Source organism: Gymnoscopelus microlampas, assembly GCF_963454915.1.
Source record: "Gymnoscopelus microlampas genome assembly, chromosome: 9".
In the NCBI taxonomy this organism is placed as follows: Eukaryota; Metazoa; Chordata; class Actinopteri; order Myctophiformes; family Myctophidae; genus Gymnoscopelus; species Gymnoscopelus microlampas.
Genome location: NC_139946.1, coordinates 48,622,373 through 48,641,557, shown reverse-complemented (window position 1 = coordinate 48,641,557; position 19,185 = coordinate 48,622,373). Strand labels below are relative to the sequence as shown.

General features: G+C 42.6%; 3 protein-coding genes across 3 annotated transcripts; 2 read left to right on the top strand and 1 right to left on the bottom strand.

Annotated features, from left to right (window-relative positions):
• Window positions 1–10,096: 10,096 nt before the first annotated feature.
• Window positions 10,097–10,693, top strand: LOC311051604 (phosphomevalonate kinase-like; the record flags this gene model as incomplete). Its single annotated transcript, XM_084066184.1, has 1 exon — window positions 10,097–10,693. The coding sequence occupies one exon, from the start codon at window positions 10,097–10,099 to the stop codon at window positions 10,691–10,693; it is 597 nt and encodes a 198-aa protein (XP_083922310.1).
• Window positions 10,694–11,978: 1,285 nt separating this feature from the next.
• Window positions 11,979–12,254, top strand: cox19 (cytochrome c oxidase assembly factor COX19; the record flags this gene model as incomplete). The annotated part of the gene is made up of 1 exon (XM_084066183.1): window positions 11,979–12,254. The coding sequence occupies one exon, from the start codon at window positions 11,979–11,981 to the stop codon at window positions 12,252–12,254; it is 276 nt and encodes a 91-aa protein (XP_083922309.1).
• Window positions 12,255–12,694: 440 nt separating this feature from the next.
• On the bottom strand, window positions 12,695–15,001 carry LOC311051602 (1-phosphatidylinositol 4,5-bisphosphate phosphodiesterase delta-4-like; the record flags this gene model as incomplete). Its single annotated transcript, XM_084066182.1, has 1 exon — window positions 12,695–15,001. The coding sequence occupies one exon, from the start codon at window positions 14,999–15,001 to the stop codon at window positions 12,695–12,697; it is 2,307 nt and encodes a 768-aa protein (XP_083922308.1).
• Window positions 15,002–19,185: the final 4,184 nt, after the last annotated feature.

Here is a 19,185-nt window from a genome sequence, read left to right as displayed (position 1 = left end):
AATACTTTACTTAAGTACAATTTTGAGGTACTTTTACTTTACCGGAGTATTTCCAATTGTTTATACTTTTACTTCCACTCCACTACTATCTCAGAGTCAAATATTGTACTCCACTACAATTGTTATTATTTACTCAAGTACATTTTGAATTCCGGACGTTTACTTGTAACAGAGTATGTCAAGTCAAGACTCAGAACGGGCCGGAGCTTTGACTTAGTGGTGAGAGCCTAGGGCAAATCCTCTTCCTACTGGCCCATGTATAGTCAGAACTGAACTACACCCCTGCTCTACTACTGCCCTGCTCCACACTACATTTCCCGGAATGCAACAGCAAAATGGCCGCTCATTACCTGATCAGAAGCACCTGAAAAGGAATGGAGGTGCTCAGTCATACAAACACACTTCAGAGAGGAGAGAAGGAACTCCAAGTTCTACCAGAAGTTCAGCCCAAAGACGCCAATGGTCGGTGAACTGGTTTTATTACGGGGACAGAGCTCTGCTCTGTAACCGTATTGTTATTGGCAGTATTCTGTCACTTCTGCCACTTTTCGCAGTTCTGGCTGAACCGCGCTGTCGCTTTTTACGAAACTCGGCCATATGGTAGATGGTCATGAAAAACGATCAAAAAATAATTCTCACAATCTTTCGTCCAAAGGTGGCGCTATAGCACTCAATTGAAAATGCCAACTTTGACCAGGTACAACTCATGCCCTGTTTGACCTACAGCCATGAAACTTGGATACACATATGCGTCTCCTCATGCTGAACAACTTTCACACTCTGACTTTTGACCTCTGACCTTTAGATCTCCCACCATTTTGAATTATATGAAAAACAGTCATTGGCTCCTAACTTCTGCATTTTTTCACTTATGGAAAATCCGTTGGAAATTTTTGTAGGCAGTGGTCCAAGGTTCAAGTGCTAAACGTTTCGTGCAGATTGCTCAAAAATCCCAGGAGGAGATAGATTTTAACTATTACAGTTTAAAGAAAATTATTCATCTGTGCCTAAAACATACATGCAGACTCACATTTCTTTGAAACTTTGCAGAAATGTACAGGGTCATTCCAAATATCACTGAAACCAATCTTACTCCAATTGGCCAAAAGGGGGCGCTACAGCAATCTTTTGAAAAGGCAGACTTTAAACAGGCATAAGTCATGCCTCGTTTGGCCGAAAGTCGTGAAACTTGCTTACACATGTGCCTTGACTCATGAGGAACACATCTATCGCCTTGACCAGTAAGCTCCGTCCTTAGATTGTCCGCAATTTTGAGCAGTTTGAAAAACACTTAAACCCAGGATTTTTCAGCTATTTGCGTGAAACTGTATCATCTGTGTGATCTCCTTTTTCACAGTTACTTATCTGTTGGGCCAATGGCGTCTCCCTTAAATGAAGGCCTCACAATCTCAGGGTCGCCAGTTCAAGCCTCACTTGATGCAGACTTAATTTAAGTTGAATTGCAAACAACATGACTGTATCATTGAATACATGTGCAACTGTTAAAGGTAATGATGAAATGCTTCTTGGAGAGAGTATGTTTTTGCAATGTATGACAAACTTCATTGTGAAAATAACCGATCTACAATCTCAAAACTTTTCAGATAGCAACATATTTCTGAGCTTGTAGATCGGCTGCTTTCACTGGTTCACTTTTATCTTCAACAGATGACCTCAGCCTGGACAAAGCTATAGCCCTATAGGTAGTGTCTCAGCCTGTGAATCCAAAGGTCGAGAGTTTGATTCCTGTCAATGGCAATAGGTTGAGATGTCAATGGGTGAGGTTTTTCACCTGGGATTGCCCCCCTGCGTCCTATATATGACCACCTCAGCTGGGTTGGGCTGAAAAGAATATTCGCCTGTTGGAATCATTTGCTTTGTCTCAATTTCAATCTATTCCCTTTCCATGTCTTATTGTGCTATTATTGCACTTTGCTTTTTGTCTGTCTGTCTGTCTGTGGGTGGGTCATTCCACTTTTCAATTGCATTGCACAAAACATAACTGCATCAAATAATGCATGTGCAATTGTTAAAGATAACATGAAATGCTAATTTGAGAGTATTTCATGTTAAAGATAACATGAAATGCTTATTCAAAAGTATTGTTGTCAAAACTCTCTCTCTCTTCAATCTATTCCGTTTCCATGTCTCTCTCTCTCTCTATTCACTGGCCCCGTATTATCGCTGCTTGCAGCTATATTTTATTTTGTTTTTTTATACTGCTTATGTGTTTGAAATGTGGCTTGTTATGTGTTCATGTTTAACTGGCTAATTTAAATTAAGGAACACATTGCAGCATTGCAGCATTGCACACACATTAAGTAGCATTGTCCTCATTTTGTGTTTGGAAAGAAAAGTATGAAATACAGAAGAATAATACAAAGTTAAACAGGTTAAAATTCTGTTTATGTTTTAAAACTACTAAAATGTAGAAAATTCATGAAATGACCATGTTATGGTTTATTTGAGTTAAGACTACTAAAATTTGGAATTCATGAATTTGCCATGTTTAAAAAATGCTTAAAATGCTAAGTGAAAAATAGCCATCTACAAGCTTGTGGGTCTGCTATTTCCTAAAATGCGTCTTTATTCCATTTAAAGGACTTAAAATGGTTTATTCATTTTAAATGTTTAATTCATTTAAAATGTTTAAAATAATTTACTTTAAATAACTTGTTTTAAGGCATTGATTGGTTAAAGACACTTTTGTTTGTCTAAGGGCTGTCATTGTTTTAAAGCATTTATTGTTTTAAGGCATTTAATTGTTTTAAAGCATTTATTGTTTTAGAGCATTTATTGTTTTGGAGCATTTATTGTTTTAAAGCATTTATTGTTTTGGGACATTTATTGTTTTAAAACATTTAATGTTTGAAACATTTATTGTTTGAAACCCTAAGTTGGAGATATGAGTTGTTTAAAAAATACCCTCATTTTGTTGTAAAACGGCAATTTTCTTTCTGTCTTTAAGGTTTACAACCTGACTGACTGACTGATTGACCAATCAACGAAAAGAAACCAACCAAAATGAAATGAAAGAGTTGGAAAAAATAAAGAAGTTGATTGAGTTTAAGACTGAGTTGTGTCCTTGTCTTGGGTTTGGAGCTGAACTGTGAAAGAACTTGACAGAGTACTTCTACATTGCAGCATTGATACTTTTACTTGAGTAAAACATTTGAGTATTTTTTCCACCCCTGCCGCCTTGCGGGTCCATTTGGTTCCATGTGTGCGCTCTCAGAGTCACATAAACACTGAGGATTTTATACAGTGTGTAGATCGGGGACCCAGAGAAACAAATTGCGGCATGTGGCCTAATATCAAACCGGGGGAACGTGAAATGAAAAAGAGGTTTAGAATCAATGAACCAGACAAGAACTTGGGAAGCACTAAAGGGATATTTAATTTCACACGTTTGGGCTGATTTTAAAGTCTACTCAAGCTTCTGTGAGCAAACCAGACAGTTTTTAAGTTGCTTGATTCAGTATTTAGACATTTTATTAATTAATCAAAAGCCAGAGTAGACGTTAAAATGTCCCCAAACCTGTTTGAAAGTGAAAATATCCCTTACACTTTTCAGAGTCACATACGTTGAAAAACTGAGAGAAAAAAGGCCTTCAAAGATTTGACAAGGATTTCGGCTCAACTGAACATGCATCTTTTAAAAAAAAAAAAAGTTTTGCTTTGAATAAATATATTTAGATAATAGACTACAAATGAATAATGGTGGAATAGCTTTGACAACATTTACATTTGACCGGGTCATTATTTGCCAGTAAAACAATACGACAAAATAGACAGAGAGACAAATAAGGCTAAAGCACTAGTGCTCTTCGAGTGCGGTAATCAGGCAATTTACTATTCTGGTGATCTATCTGAATTGCCTTTATCAGCGTCATTAGCATAGTCCAATGTGACAGCCATGCATGGATTGACATTATAAGCCAGAGTGGAGCCTGCGTTTGTACATGAAAAGATCAGCCAATTTATCATAATTACGTTCTATTTGATCACGTTGCTTTGTCATATTTCACATGTCATACATCATGGTGTGTATTTGTGTTACGTTGTGGCTCCATAAAAGACACACTGAGGAAAATAGGGACGTGAGATGAGGATAGTGGGTATTTAAATGTAATAGCAGTGGTTCTCAGAATTATTATTGCAATACACACAACCACGCACGCACGCACGCACGCACTACAACAGCAATAAAAGGGCCGTTGACTGCCACACGTTAACATACTTGCTCACATGCTTTCATGCAATTTAATTTAACTTTTATTTTATATGCAATACATACATCTTTTTCCAATACAGTGACAAATACATAACATATGTTAACTACTTTAAATGTGGCGTCTCTATTCTATTTATTACATTTCCACGCATTGTCAAATGTTGTGAAAATAGCCGATCTACAAGCTCAGAATGTGCCGCGTTGCAACGCATGGTGAGCTTGTAGATCGGTTATTATAGATTTTGACTTGCACATTGTTGTGCCTCAGGCTAAAAATACTGCATCATGTTAAATATTTGACCACAAATGACCATCATGTTAAATATTTGACCACAATGACCATCATGTTAAATGTTTGACCACAATGACCATCATGTTAAATATTTGACCACAAATGACCATCATGTTAAATGTTTGACCACAATGACCATCATGTTAAATGTTTGACCACAATGACCATGCTGCATCATGTTGTGTATTATATTGTGTTGTATCTCCACAAAAGGCTCCTAGAGGAAAACTGCGATGTGAGATAAGGTTGCAGAGCATTTCAAATGTAATATAGCACAGATGGAGGTTAACACCCTTTTGGATTCTCTTTTTTTCTCTCTCTCTTTCTCTCTCTCTCTCTCTCTCTCTCTCCTTATCTATCCTACATCGTTTTCCCTTTCTGCTTATACCCAGTAATCTGTCTCAATAAAAGAAGTACGTGTGTGTGTGCGTGTGCGTGTGCGCGTGTGCGTGTGCGTGCGTGCGTGTGTGTGTGTGTGTGTGTGTTATGAGGTATTATGGTCAATCAGTAGCATTCACAGTTGTCTGTACTTCGGTTTGGCCATAGTCAGCAGCTTGGAAGACAGGCTGACTATATATATATATATATATATATATATATATATATATATATATATATATATATATATATATATATATATATATATATATATGCCTATATTATTGCGAACGCGGAAGGAGGCACGGCGAAGCCGCGACTCCGCCCAAGTGGAGCCTACTACTATGTAACTCGGCTCGGCTTGTGTGTCTGTCTGTGTGCAGTATGTGTGCAGCCGCGCCCCCATGTGACTCACGCTCTCATTGGCTCGTGCCCCCATGTGACTCAAAACTCCGTGACTGAAATATAGCAGCTGCACTACCTGTGTGCAGCCGCTAGAGTGCGCCAGAGTTCACTACTACAGTGTGGCTGAAATATAGAACTGCGTTCGCTTCCAGCGTTCGCGCTTCTTACTTGTTATTATTCCCCGAAGTCTAGGAAAAGTCCAACATAATCTCAAAATCCCAGTGAAAATGAGGTAAACTGAAAAAGTTAAAACCAAGGCTTTACAGGGGGATATGTTCCGGGTTTCCACTGCACAGAACCGAGACAAATAAAGTCATAATGTGTGTTGTTCACAGAGCCTCACTGTTAAACGTAAATGGAGTCAAATTCGAACCTAAATGCCATTGTTTTAATGTGAGGAGGTATAGGGCCCTATCTTTCGTGCCGCCTTACCCCTTATCCCTAAACTTATTAGCCATATTTTGCTATTTTGAAAAACCTTTTAAAATAGTTCAACTAGACGATCTACATTGACTCGTTGTGAGCTTGTACATTAGATCGGCTATTTGAACAATTTTTTCAAAATAGTTAATGGCAAAAAGAAATAGGGATAAGGAGTAAGGCTAGGTAAGATAGGGCCCGAATTTCCCAAGCACTGGGTCCTGCATTTAGTTTTTCATGATTATTATTTCAAAAATTTGAAAAAAACAAAAACAAATCCAACCCAAAAACATATAATATAACATTATATAATATTTTTTCAAAATAATTTCATGAGAAAAAAAAAAAAAGTAGTGAAAATAGCAAATTTACAGTATGAGCTCACAACGTGTAGTGAGCTTGTAGATCGGCAAATTTTGCTAGTTTGGGTCCCGGGGAGACCTAACATCTTTATTTGGGGTCTCAAGCTAAAACGCTATTCAATTCAATTCAATTCAATTTTATTAAAGTGTCAAATCACAACAAGTTGTCTCAAGACACTTTACATGTTCCCATGTACAACGCTAGTCTGTAGTGTATTTACAATACGCTTCATGTTCATCTCACATGCCTACTGTATCTTCCTCAATGTGCTTCTTGTGGCGCTCCAACGTAACACTAATACACACCATGATGTATGTGACATAATGACAAAGCGACGCGATTAAACAGAACATAATCATGATAAATTGGCCAATCTTTTCAAGTACAAACGCAGTCTCCACCACCGTGGCTTATAATGTCAACGCTTCTTCCTTTCATGCATGGCTGTCACATTAGACTACACAAATGACGCTGATAAATGCAATTTAGATAGATACACGTATAATGATAATAATAATAATGCATTAATGAATGAAAGAAAAGGTTATTTACAGGTATGCTTTCTGGAACATGTGCGTTTTTTAAGAGTGATTTAAAAGATATTGAAAAATTTAAAAGATATGTCTCTCCAGCTCTTTATTAAACAGCGAATGCATTTTCAGGTTGGGTTACCAATTTTATCCAATCAAATGAGCAGACACAAAATGACACAGAGGCTTTCTCGGTGCTGTCGGGTGGAAAACATGTCCATCATTTTTCATTGTTTCAAATAGTGCAAAAGGATGATCTACAAGCTCACACAACGCGTCACATCGCGGCACGTTGTGAGCTTGTAGAGCTGCTATTGCATTTACTTCTGTGCGACACTCTTGTATGATGAAATCGTAGGGCATTAAGTAGGGCATTTGTTGAAGTATGGAGATGCAAGGTTTCTGCCCAACATCCCTCAGTCAGGGGACATATATTCACAGCACTTAACTTTGAATGTTACTTTGCATGTAGGGTTACCTACAGTATCATATCAAATAGGCCTATGCATACAGTAATAACAACGTAATAACCATCATTAAGGCTTTGATTATCTTAGATATCTTTTCAGTTTTTCTCCTTGTTCTCCCTCTCTCTGTCACCCCACTTTCTTTCTTTTCTGAAAACTACGAACGATGGAGCTTGCGCAAAAATACATTTCACTCGCTTCTTTTCAACTGCAAATCTGTGATGAAACCATAAAACTGCCTCTGAATGATGTGTGTTTAACAAACCATCCGTCATGGATGTTTACATGTAGAGGGCATGATTAAAATGTCACTCTGCTCCCAGCTAGATGAGAAGCTCCCAGGAGACCGTACAACAGTCGTTGTTTATTTGATGTGTTTATTACGATGTCAAGCTGCTGTAATGACGGGAGCAGCTGGTACGAGTGACATCATGTGACAAGATACAGTCCATACTCGCGTCAAACCCGGTGCTTTATTATCATAGCCTGCACTGGGAGAATAATGGAAACTGTACTGGCTGAAAATGACCATGGCATTTCTGCAGTGGTGGAAGAAGTATTCAGATATTTGAAGTAAAAGTATCAGTACCACAATGTAGAAATACTCTGTTACAAGTAAAAGGCCTGTGTTCAAAATGTTATTTGAGTAAAAAGTACAAAAGTATTGTCCATTATTGTTATCAAAATATACTTAAAGTACCAAAAGTAAAAGTAATAAAGTGTTTGAAAATAGCCTACAAGCTCAGAATGCGTATTAATGCGACGTGCAGTGAGCTTGTAGCTTGTAGCTTGTATTTTCAAATAGCCTACGTATAAAATAGGGCTAAAGTGGTTAATGTATGTTTTATAATATAATAATTTATATCTGCAAAGTAACTAATAACTAACTACAGTACTTGAGTAAATGTACTTAGTTACTTTACATCACTGCAAGTCTGTGGGCCAACAGTGTAAAGGACTAGTTCACCCAAAACATGACTTATTTGCTATCAATTACACACCCAATGGAGACTTGAATTCATGGAGATTTTTTTAGTTTTTGTCGTATTCCTTAAAGCCAATAATTTAATGACCGGCGAAGTCTCCGGTAAGAGTCTCCTACTGAGTCTCCTATTGACCGATTATCATCAATAATTGGGCTCTAAAATAGCCTGACAGTGTGTCGAGGGTTCGACTCCTGTGTCTCTCTCCCTCTTTCCTGTCAATCTTCACTTTAAAAACATCTATCAATAAAGGCAGAAAACCAAAAACAAATCTAAAAAAATAAATAATTATTGGCTCAGGAATGCGACAAAAAATAAATCAAAATAAATCAATACAAATAAATTGGGTGAACTACTCCTTTAACCATTCAACCAAGTGATTCTAAACATTTTAAATTAACGTTGACCTACTTGCTCCCACGGGGGGAATTCCAAAGAGGGGCACGGAACAGTTTGGGGTTAAGTAAGTGTCTTGCTCAAGGACACTTCGACCAGTCATATTCGACACATTGCTGGCCAGGAAAAGCTGAGAAAAGGAAGAAAATCTAGCAGTAAAGAACAAAAACACGTCAAGGAGAGGCTTAAATCTAAGATATGTACATATGTACACAACACAACATAAATCACAACATAAAACGAACCCCCAAAATAATCAGAGTTGAACTGGGGACCCCGCAGCCTGACAAAACACACACACACACACACACACACACACACACACACACACACACACACACACACACACACACACACACACACACACACACACACACACACACACACACACACACACACACACACACACAAAGTGGAGGTAACCTGGTTGGGGGCTGCATTGAGTGTTAAGCTAAGTAATTAACTACAAATAGCACCTGGTGAATAATGGGCTGCCAGCAGAATTCTAAGGGTGTGTGTGTAAGGGTGTGCAGAAGGCAATGGGAGGCACAGTGAAGTGTGATTGCAATCAGTGGTGGAACAATCACTCAGATTTGTTTTTACATAAGTACAAATATGTATGTATACCACAACAACACAGTCTGTCTGTCTGTCTGTCTGTCTGTCTGTCTGTGTGTCTGTGTGTGTGCGTGTGCGTGTGCGTGTGTGTGTGTGCGTGTGCGAGCGTGCGTGCGTGCGTTTGTGCGTGCGTGTGTGTGTGTGTGTCTGCATGCATGCGTGTGTCTCACTCTCAAATATGTAAGCATTGAATATTGACAATTTGGGGGGGAACTGAGCCACACTTCTTTGCCGGGTCTATTTCTGAGGATATCATGAAGCCTCGTTCCAATAAAGAAATGTAAAGGGTACTTTTTACCTATTCAAACTTGAAAACGGGTCAAAAAAGACCTTAACACTATGGAAGGGTTAAAATCAGTTTTTCAGAAAACTTAGGTCAGGATTTAGAAGGCGTTAGTAGAATCGGTCTAAATGGGTTAATTAACTACATGCCTGGCCAGCACTCGCACTTGCGTATAATAGGTGTGTGTGTGAGTGTGTGTAATTTGAGGTCAATGAGCCACCAAACTTGTAGGGAACAGCATGCCCTTCGGGCAGCTTCATCCACTATCCAGTGGAACTGAGGAAAACAGGTGAGCTTGTACATCTGGTATGTTTGATATACAGTGGGGGATATACAGTGGGGGGGGGGGGGGGGGTAGAGACTCACTTAACCAAACTATGGAACCACAATGTACACTGTAAAATCCTCAATGTTGACTTGACGTTGAAACAGTGTTCTGTATATATCTATACATTCCACACATCCCTGGCCTGTACACAATACAATACATCTGTCCTTTGCTACTTGCCCAAATATGGGTTTCCGCACTGATGTCAAAAATATGATGTCATCAATACAATGTTATTCTTTACTATGGAGTTACAAATGGCTCCAGACCAACCACTATACAACTCATAATGGGTGCGAGAGAGAGAGAGAGAGAGAGAGAGAGAGAGAGAGAGAGAGAGAGGCTCCAGGCAAAGTGTATCTTTATAATTAATCTTATTATGTGTGGTCACTTGACACAATGGAGGCAGCAGAACCCAAACTGATTCTCCTGCTCAGCGGGAAACGCAAATCCGGGAAGGATTACGTGGGCAATTTGATCCTGGAGCGACTCGGCCCCGATGCGTGCTGCGTCCTGCGCCTCTCCGGCCCTCTCAAGCTACAATACGCCCAGGAACACGGCCTGGACCTCGGGGAGCTCCTGGGAGCGGGCGAGTACAAAGAGAGTCACCGGGCCGACATGATCCGATGGGGGGAGAGACGGAGGGAGCAGGATCCGGGGTTCTTCTGCCGGCCGGCCACTAGAGGCTCTGCTGCTCGGCGGCAGCCCGTGTGGGTGGTCAGCGACGCCCGTCGGCCGTCGGACCTGCAGTGGTTCCGGAGGGAGTACCCGGGTCGCACCCGGTGTGTCAGGGTGCACGCCTCGCAGAAGACCAGGGCGGGCCGTGGCTGGGTCTTTACCGCCGGGATAGACGACGTGGAATCGGAATGCGGCTTGGACGGCGGCGCAGAATTCGATTGGACGATCAGGAACGAGGCGGACGCTCAGCCGACGCTGAGCGAACAGCTTCAGCCCATTTTGTCTCTGGCTGCAACGGCAGCAGCAGGACATCGCTGAACCGTGGGGGCTGAAACCATTTTAGGTCTTAAGTCTGTTTGTCTGTGCCCGGATATGGCCAAATAAGGAGTTCCATAAAGCTCCAGACTCGCCTCCAAGTGATGATGATAATGACGGCGATAATGTAAATTATGGAAAAGAGGTGCTATATATTATAGTGCAGACACATGAGGCCATCATTTCATCAAAGGAATAATGGAACATTATTCTAGGGAAGGTATTTTCATTTGGGATTAGCCTATAATCAAGATTTCCAAGTGGTCCAGCGTGCTGTACAGTTTCCGCTATCTGGTGCACTTTCCTCTGGGAGGGATACGAGTTGGTAAAGTATCTTGACATACGTACATACATAAAACTCTGGTCATCAAGATACCGATGAAGGGCATCACCAGCAGAATATGATCTTGTACGAGATTGGTTGTGATTACTGTGAGTACTGTAAACGGTACACATCAGTTTAGTGAAGCTGTCTACCAACTGGACATCTGGGAAGAAATCGTGGGACTTCTTTCGAAAGCTATGTGGACGTTGGCGGATAATTCTCCCTCTCCCCTTCCCGAGAGGGCAATCTATGGCTTTGTTCTTTATCTTTGTTCCCAGTTGGCTTTCTTTTTGTATTGTCTATGGGCATACATTCCAGACCAGTGGCTTAGTGCAATAGGCATTACCTTCTTGCCCCAGAAACACTGGGCCCTTGTGGTACCGATCTACCTTCTGGTTGCATTGGCGGTCCTGGTAGCGCTGCTGTTTGGCGTCAACGTGTGCCGTACCGCTCCACTCCACTCGATGGACAACATAACTGATATCTATGCCGCGGCGCAGAGGAGGGATGACTGTAAGAAAGGGGGGGTCGCCAGGCTAAAGGACGTTGACGTCAGTGCAGTCAGCAAAACGCTTTACCTGTCTCCGGTCAGCGATTCTCAAAAGTGGGGTTCAGGGACCCCCAGGGGTCCACAGCTAAACAGTTAAGAGCCACATGGACCCTTACAGGTCTGTAACTCCAAAAGGGTCAACACATTTTTGTTTATCCCCTATCTACACATCCTCGGTGGTTAATTAAACTCATAAGAGTGTATACACACGGACCCAAATGGACCCATGAGGGTCTGAGTTGTCATATGACATACATACGTTGTCATAGCAACGAACAGAAGATGCTATATAATGCACCAAAGGCAGTATGAGGTCGTCACTTCATCTGCCGACGTGGGAGTAGCGGAGAATATCTAACCAGTCTCGTCCATAACGATTTATCAGAAAAAGTCAAATAACTCTTAATGTTGACATGTCCACTGCTATGCATTTCGGATCAAAGTCCTTTAAGCCTCGGCCACCGGACAAAGGGTCTTTCCCTCTGGACCATTTTGGGGAATGTACAGCCTTCAAAGAGAAGTTCATGAGATGCCTACGAGACAACAGCTTTGACAACGGCAAGTGCCGACTGCAATCCAAAGAGTTCCTGGAATGCAGAATGGATAACCAGCTGATGGCCAGGGAGCCTCTTGAGAAGCTAGGCTTCAAGGACCTGATGGACCCACCTGCCAGCCAAGAGGTCAAGTAATGGTACGATGACCTTGTGGGGAACCCATTGTGAAAAACTCGGCAGCACGGGCTGTGCTAATAAAAGCAATGCCATACGTGGATGAAATAAGTAAGTAATAACAATATAATAAATATACAGTAAACACGTATGACTCCATAAAAAAAGAATTCACAAATAAAACAAGTGACTGGTGCATTCAAAACATAATAATAATAATAATGATAATAATAATAATAATAATAATAATACAAAACCCTACACAAGTTCTCTTGATTTTGGTTAAATAAATACAAGTTAAAACACAATATAACTTCAACCCAGGATGTACACAAAGAAATATGCTGATACAGTATCCCTGGTATCTTCAAGATGACAGACAAGAGACTTATTATAAATCTATCTTCTTTCTTTCTATTTCAATTCCAAGACTCAAGTCTCAAGCACCGACATTCCATTGCTTAGCTACTGCATTCGTCACCGTTTCTCCCTCCCTCACTCTCCACTGTGTATTTTGAGATGAGGACATTGACAAACAGGCTGGCTTGAGGGATGGGCGTTCCATCTTCGGACAGTAGACTTATGTGACGATATCCCATTCGAATGCAATCAAACGGAAGGGTGAATTGTCCAATGAAGTTGTTGTTCATGCCCGCCATATCATAGTCCTCCACTACGAAGCGAACCAGGGCCAACTCGCGGGTGTGGATGACAAAGTCCAGAGTATCGTTCCACACCGGGTTAAAACCATTGTTCTTCAGGGTACGGGTCTGCTGCTGCGCCTCGTCCAGTGGCACTCCGTACACCTCCACTCTGACCAGCGGGTCTACTATGGAGCGTTGTTTCACCTTGGGAAGCTGCTGTCCACTGATCACCCGGATGGACAGGTTGAGTGGCTGGTAACCCGGGCGGTCGTCTGGTCTTTCTGGATCGAACGGTGTGCCACTGTTCCTCATGAAATCAGGTTTGAGGATGTAGCCGGAGCCGCCGTTCTGACCGAACAGGCCGTCGTTCAGATCCATCGAGAGCCCGGGCGTCTGGTAGTTGAGTGCCACAAGCTGACATCCCGCGTTCCACATTTCATGTGGCTTGTAGTTAGAGGAGTCTGTCCTTATGCCCTTGGGGTAGATCCTGCTCAGCTGCCTTGAGTTGTGTCGTACAAAGTCTGCCCCCTCGTTCTTGATGAGCTTACTGGCCTTGTTCTCTGAGTAAGATGACATCTCATAGCATTTGGAATGCAGGCGAGCGTACTCAAAACCGTGGAAGCTGACGCTCTTGCAGTACACCACCAGGTCTGACAGCTCGCTGGACAATGTAGCCGTGTCCCTATTGTCACTTTTCCTTCTATCTTCGCTCTCACTGTCTCCGTCCTCAGAGGTGTCATCGTCTTCTTCCTCGTCACTACCTTCGCCTGACGCCGTATCATCCGAACTGGGCTCCAGGCGACCGATCTTCTTGGCTTTCACCAGAATCTTACCTTGGAGCTCCTGTGGTGAGGGTAGCTTCTCAGGGATCTCCCCATCCAGTGGGCTCCTCAGAAGCGCATCACCTAGGATTTGGTCTAGATATTGAGCCATGATGGTCTGTTGCTCCACGCTGCAGTGGTTCTCTATTGATATAATGACGGGGAAGTTTGACGCCATGAAGGCGTACTCCCCGATTGTGACGATAACATCTCTGTAGGGGATCTTAGACGTCAGGGTGAAACCGTGATAAACCACTGGCTGCCCATCGCTGCCGTCCCAGCAGTCCACTTCTATACAGCGGCAGCCGCGTTTGAAAGCCTGGATGTAGGCCTCTTGGCTGCTTGGCCCGACGAGTTGGTCTTCCATGAGGTAGGTGTTATGGGAGGTGGAGATGAAGTAGTGGCTCAGTGGTTGGCTCATGTCCTGGTAGAGGTCCCGATGGCCAGATATAAAGATAGAGCCATCATCCTGGGAGCATAGGTACATCTGGAAGCCATCTAGAGACAGGGCTCCCAGCTGCTTTGTTGTATCGGATGGCTCGTAGCGGTCAATCAGTTCCTGGGCGTACTTTGCACTGCATTCCCCTTCCTGCTGCTCCAGTTTAAGGAAGCTCTCCAGCTCCTCCGGGGTTAAATATTCTCCATCTTCAGAATTGTCCTGGAACACCTTCCACACTTCGTCTCTTTGGGTCAGCATCCCATAGAAATTGACAAACTCATCAAGGTCCAGGCCGGTGCTGGCCGATCTGTCCACCATCGTAAAGAGGCGGTAAGCATGGTCCTCGTCCATGTCCATGTTCATCATATTGAGCAGTTTACACGTCTCCTTGAACTCTATCCGCCCTTCATTATTCCTGTCAGCCTTCTGAAACCAATCCCACACCCACTGGTTGAGCCTCTCGTTCTCGTCCATGTTTTCGTTCTTGTGGATTAGCTTGCGCATGCCACAGATCCAAGACTGGGCCTCCTCAGGCGACTCTGCCACCAGGTTCAGAGTGCCTTGGCGACCATGGAGAACCAAGGTGAAGCAGAGGTCGGCGGGAAACTCTGCCACGATCTCCGCCGTCGCCAGCAGCTCAGACTGGTGACCCTCCCGTACCGACTCCACGTCAGTCGCAGAGATGGTGGTATGGCCTCTTCCCAAGAAGCCCTTTCTGGACCGGCACAAGATGGTCATGATGTCTTCAAGGAGGCGGAAATGTCTCTTCTTCTTCCAGTTTAACCTGACTTTGGTCAGGGTGGACCCCGCCATCATCACCTTGATATCTTCATCGTCTTGGAGAGTTAAAATTGGTGAATCCATCGTTGTCCTTCACTTGTGCCAATGGGAATTCCCTGAGGGAACGACTGAAACTAAACAGATGTTTGGCCTGTCATTGGCCGCTTTACTGTCTGTGGCTTTTCACTGCCGGTGAATGACGGCCATGACCCTTAAGTACTCTGACAACGGATGCTTACGTCATATTTGTACTTAAAATAGTGTAGTTTTATTACAGTTCAAAAGTAAGTATAGGTCAAGTAAAGTCAAACAATGATTTGGTTTCACAAGACACAGTAGACGAAGGTACATATCAACTGGACGTGTGTGTGTGTGTGTGTGTGTGTGTGTGTGTGTGTGTGTGTGTGTGTGTGTGTGTGTGCGTGCGTGCGTGCGTGTGTGCGTGCGTGCGTGCGTGCGTGCGTGCGTGTGTGCGTGTGTGAGTGTGAGTGACATATCAATGGCAATACCTTGTGGCAGAGAATGTCTTTTGTGTGGTTGGGGTCCATGTGTGGTAAGGGTCCAATTTGAACAATCACAGTTAAATTAACAGTTCGCTTGGGCCTCTGCCTGAAGACCAAAAACCTAACCCCAGTATCCATATTCTGGGGGGAGGGGGGGGGGGGCATTGGGGTACATTGGTAAAAAAATGTCAGTGTATACGGAAAAAGCAGTCCCAAGTACAGAGCCTGGGTCTGCCTGACGTTTCTTCCAGTTAATGGGGAGTTTTTCGTTGCCACTGTTGCAAATGGCTTGCTCAGGGTGGGACAATAGTGGGTCTTTGCTCTACATGTAAAGTGTCTTGAGACAACTTGTTAATAAAATAAAATGTGATCGTCTTTAATTTTACGGAAGAATTTTCAATCCAATTTAAATCGATCATCGATAATTCAGCACTTCCATATTTTCTAGAAAATTGTAATCGCACTTTTTTGGCTGCACAATGTGTGGAGTTGTCATCAACTTTCCACTTGTTTGTATTATCGCTAAAGCCCGACTACACCCATTGTCAAATAATCTTCACATAATTGGTCCTCACTAATGCTCATTATAATATGGTAAAAAGACATTCTTCTCGTCTGTGTCTCAAAGTAGGGCTGTGGACAGTTCAGAAACCTGCCTACCAGTGACATCATCGATGGGTTTTCTATTTCTGTCCACAGCCCTCCTATGAGACACAGTGAGTAGGACTTTTTTTTTTAACAAGTTTATCATAACTAAAGGTAAGCTGTGCTTTATTTTGAATCAAAATGCTGACTAATTGTCGTGTATTCGGGTCCTTGATGTGTTTGTGAAACATGAACTATGAAGTCTAAACTAATACCAACTCATTTTAATTGATTATATTTGAAGGGAGAGAGACATAGTGGAGCCATGGGAGATAGCAACCAAACAGGTTTATTGGGTTGACTGGTGTCTGCATTTTGATTTAATGAGTTAACACTTCAAGGGTTCCTGGCCATTGTGTCAAGTTGGAGGACTCAGGTCTAGGTGTGAACCAAAACAAGTCCCCCAGACAGCTCTGAGCCAAACCTATTGTTCTCATCTTACTATCTTACAACTACTATATAATTGACAAAAGCTCAGAAAGTTCGTCCGGGATTCGCAAGCACAGGATCACTCCACATGCCTCCAAGACCCGCCACAGACACAGAAGACTGTTGATCAGAGCTCTGGCTACGTTTTAGGCATCTTACACCACCTCGATCAGTGATCAGACTCTCGGCTTGATTGATTCTCTGATTTGCTTATCAGACCCTCTGCCTGATCTGGCTTTTTTAATAATCCTAATTCAGTTATAAAAAGAAACATGAATTGTATGTGTGGTCAGCCATGTGAGGGAGGGGAAGGGGGCGGAGCGGAGTGTGGACTAGGCATATAATTAGACACACACTCAACAGCCCAGAAAGACTGTATGGCGGAAGATATACATTCTGATATGAACATTTTTAACCAGCAGTTGAAGGTGGGAAATCAATATAGACTGAGCAACTACAGATGTGACGCTCCAAAGTTTCAAAGAGTCTGCCATTGGCACTTCAGTGGAAAGACAGTGGATAGCTCAAGCCTCGTCAGAGAGAAAGGGGGGCATTTGTCAGGTGTGAAATGGTCTCATTTCACACCAGTCACGACAATGGGGGGACATTAATTACTGGGAAGGATCAGGGCAAGTTCAGGGAAGTGTGAAGAGATCAGATGCAAGCAAAGCTGTGCGCCTCAGTGGGTTGAAGCGGAGCTCCGAGTCGGCTTATGCAACCGTGTGTGCTGATTTACAGTGGTGTTACTGGTGCTCCCAGTGTTCATTTTGACGACTAAAACTATGACGAAAAAAATGTGTCTACTACCTTTATCAGCTGATGAAAACTAAACAAAAACAAAATAAAAACTCAGCTATGATGACTAAAACTATGACTAAATATATTGTCAATGTATTCAAATAAAAACTAGACTAACATATTAGGAAGGGACTAGTGGAGAAGAGATCCAGTAAAACTAAGACATGTTATGCTTGGTTGTGCGCAGGTGTCACCCCCCGACATTATGCCATCAAGGCCTTCCAAAATCCATTTTAGTTGACTAAATCAACTGTAGATTTTGTGACCGAAATCTTATGATATTTAGTCAACTAAAACTAGACTAAAAGTCTCTTTTCAAACACAAGATGTCATACATCTTGTGTGACGACCGAGAGACGAGGAGTCTCTGTTCTTTGTAGCCTGTGTTTTTAGCACAGAGCGAACAACCACCAGGAATTGAAGTGCCACTGCACTGCTGACGGAGCCCCGTAAGAACAGTGAAACCACAGCCTATCAATAAAAAAATATAAATAAAATAAAAATTATAATACAAAACATGCCTACATCACTGTGAGGCAAACTTACCAAGTGAGCAAAAAATGAGTAGCACCAAATATTTATTTTCAGCTCAGAAAGAGGAAAACAGCTGATTTAACTCCAAAAAATAAATAATAAATCTCAAAGCAGCAGAAATTGTCTTATACAGACATCTGACCTCTTCACACTTCTCTTCACTTATCCTGATCTTTCCTTGAAAAGCCGCTTTGTTGTGTCTGATGTCAAAAGAGGCCAATTCGCGCCTGATACATTTTCACACTGACACCGTCGATGTACACAGGGGCACTTTCTCTTCTCTGCCTGCTGTATCGGTCCACAGTCAGCTCCTTGGTCTTATACGGATTACACAGGTGTAACTGACTGAAACTTCACACTGTTTACAGTGGCAAGGTTTTTCTCCAGTGTGAATGTGCTGGTGTGTCGTCAGGTGATCCATTGAATTGAAACTCTTGCCACAGCGGTTACAGCGGAAAGGTTTTTCTCCAGTGTGGATACGCTGGTGTCTCTTCAGAGAACCTAACTGACGGAAGGTCTTGCCGCACCGTGTGCAATAGAAAGGTTTCTCCCCAGTGTGGATACGCTGGTGTGCCTTCAAAGTGCCTGACTCGTTAAAACTCTTGTCACACTGGCTACACTGGAAAGGTTTTTCTCCCGTGTGGATACGCAGGTGTGCCTTCAAATTACCCAACTCATTGAAACTCTTGTCGCATGTTTTACAGTAGAAAGGTTTTTCTCCAGTGTGAATACGCCCGTGTGCCTTCAGATTGCGTGACTCGTTGAAGCACTTTCCACATTGGCTACATTGGAATGGTTTTTCTCCCGTGTGGATACGCAGGTGAGCCTTCAGATTAGCCAACTTGGTGAAACTCTTGCCACACTGTTTACAGTGGAAAGCCTTCGCTCCAGTGTGGGGTTTCTTTCCTGTGTAAGTCGGCCGACGTGTCTTTGCTTCTCTCGGATGAGATACGGTCCTGGTCAACTGTTGAGGACTGTAAGATCTTGGTTGGTCAGTGACAATGTCACCTTGTTTCTGGCTGGTTACAGGGCTGACGGTCTTCCGACAGACTGCTGAGGGGGTTTGTCCGTTCCTCACCATTCTGTAGTAGACGTCCATGTGGCTGCTCTTCATGTGTTTATAGGGGAAGGTCCGAGACATGGACTCACAACAGCAGCCCTGAGTCTGGGAAGATTGGTACTTTCTTTGTTCCTCGTAAAAGCTTCTTCTCTTCACTGTGAAGGGCAACACTGCAGGGTCTAGCAAGCCTTTAATTAACAGTGTCTGAACTTGCAATCCAGGAATCCAGTTATTATTATAGTGTGATTACACGTTTACTGACCTTCAATCTCTGAAAGGTCCATGAAAGGTAGCTCTTA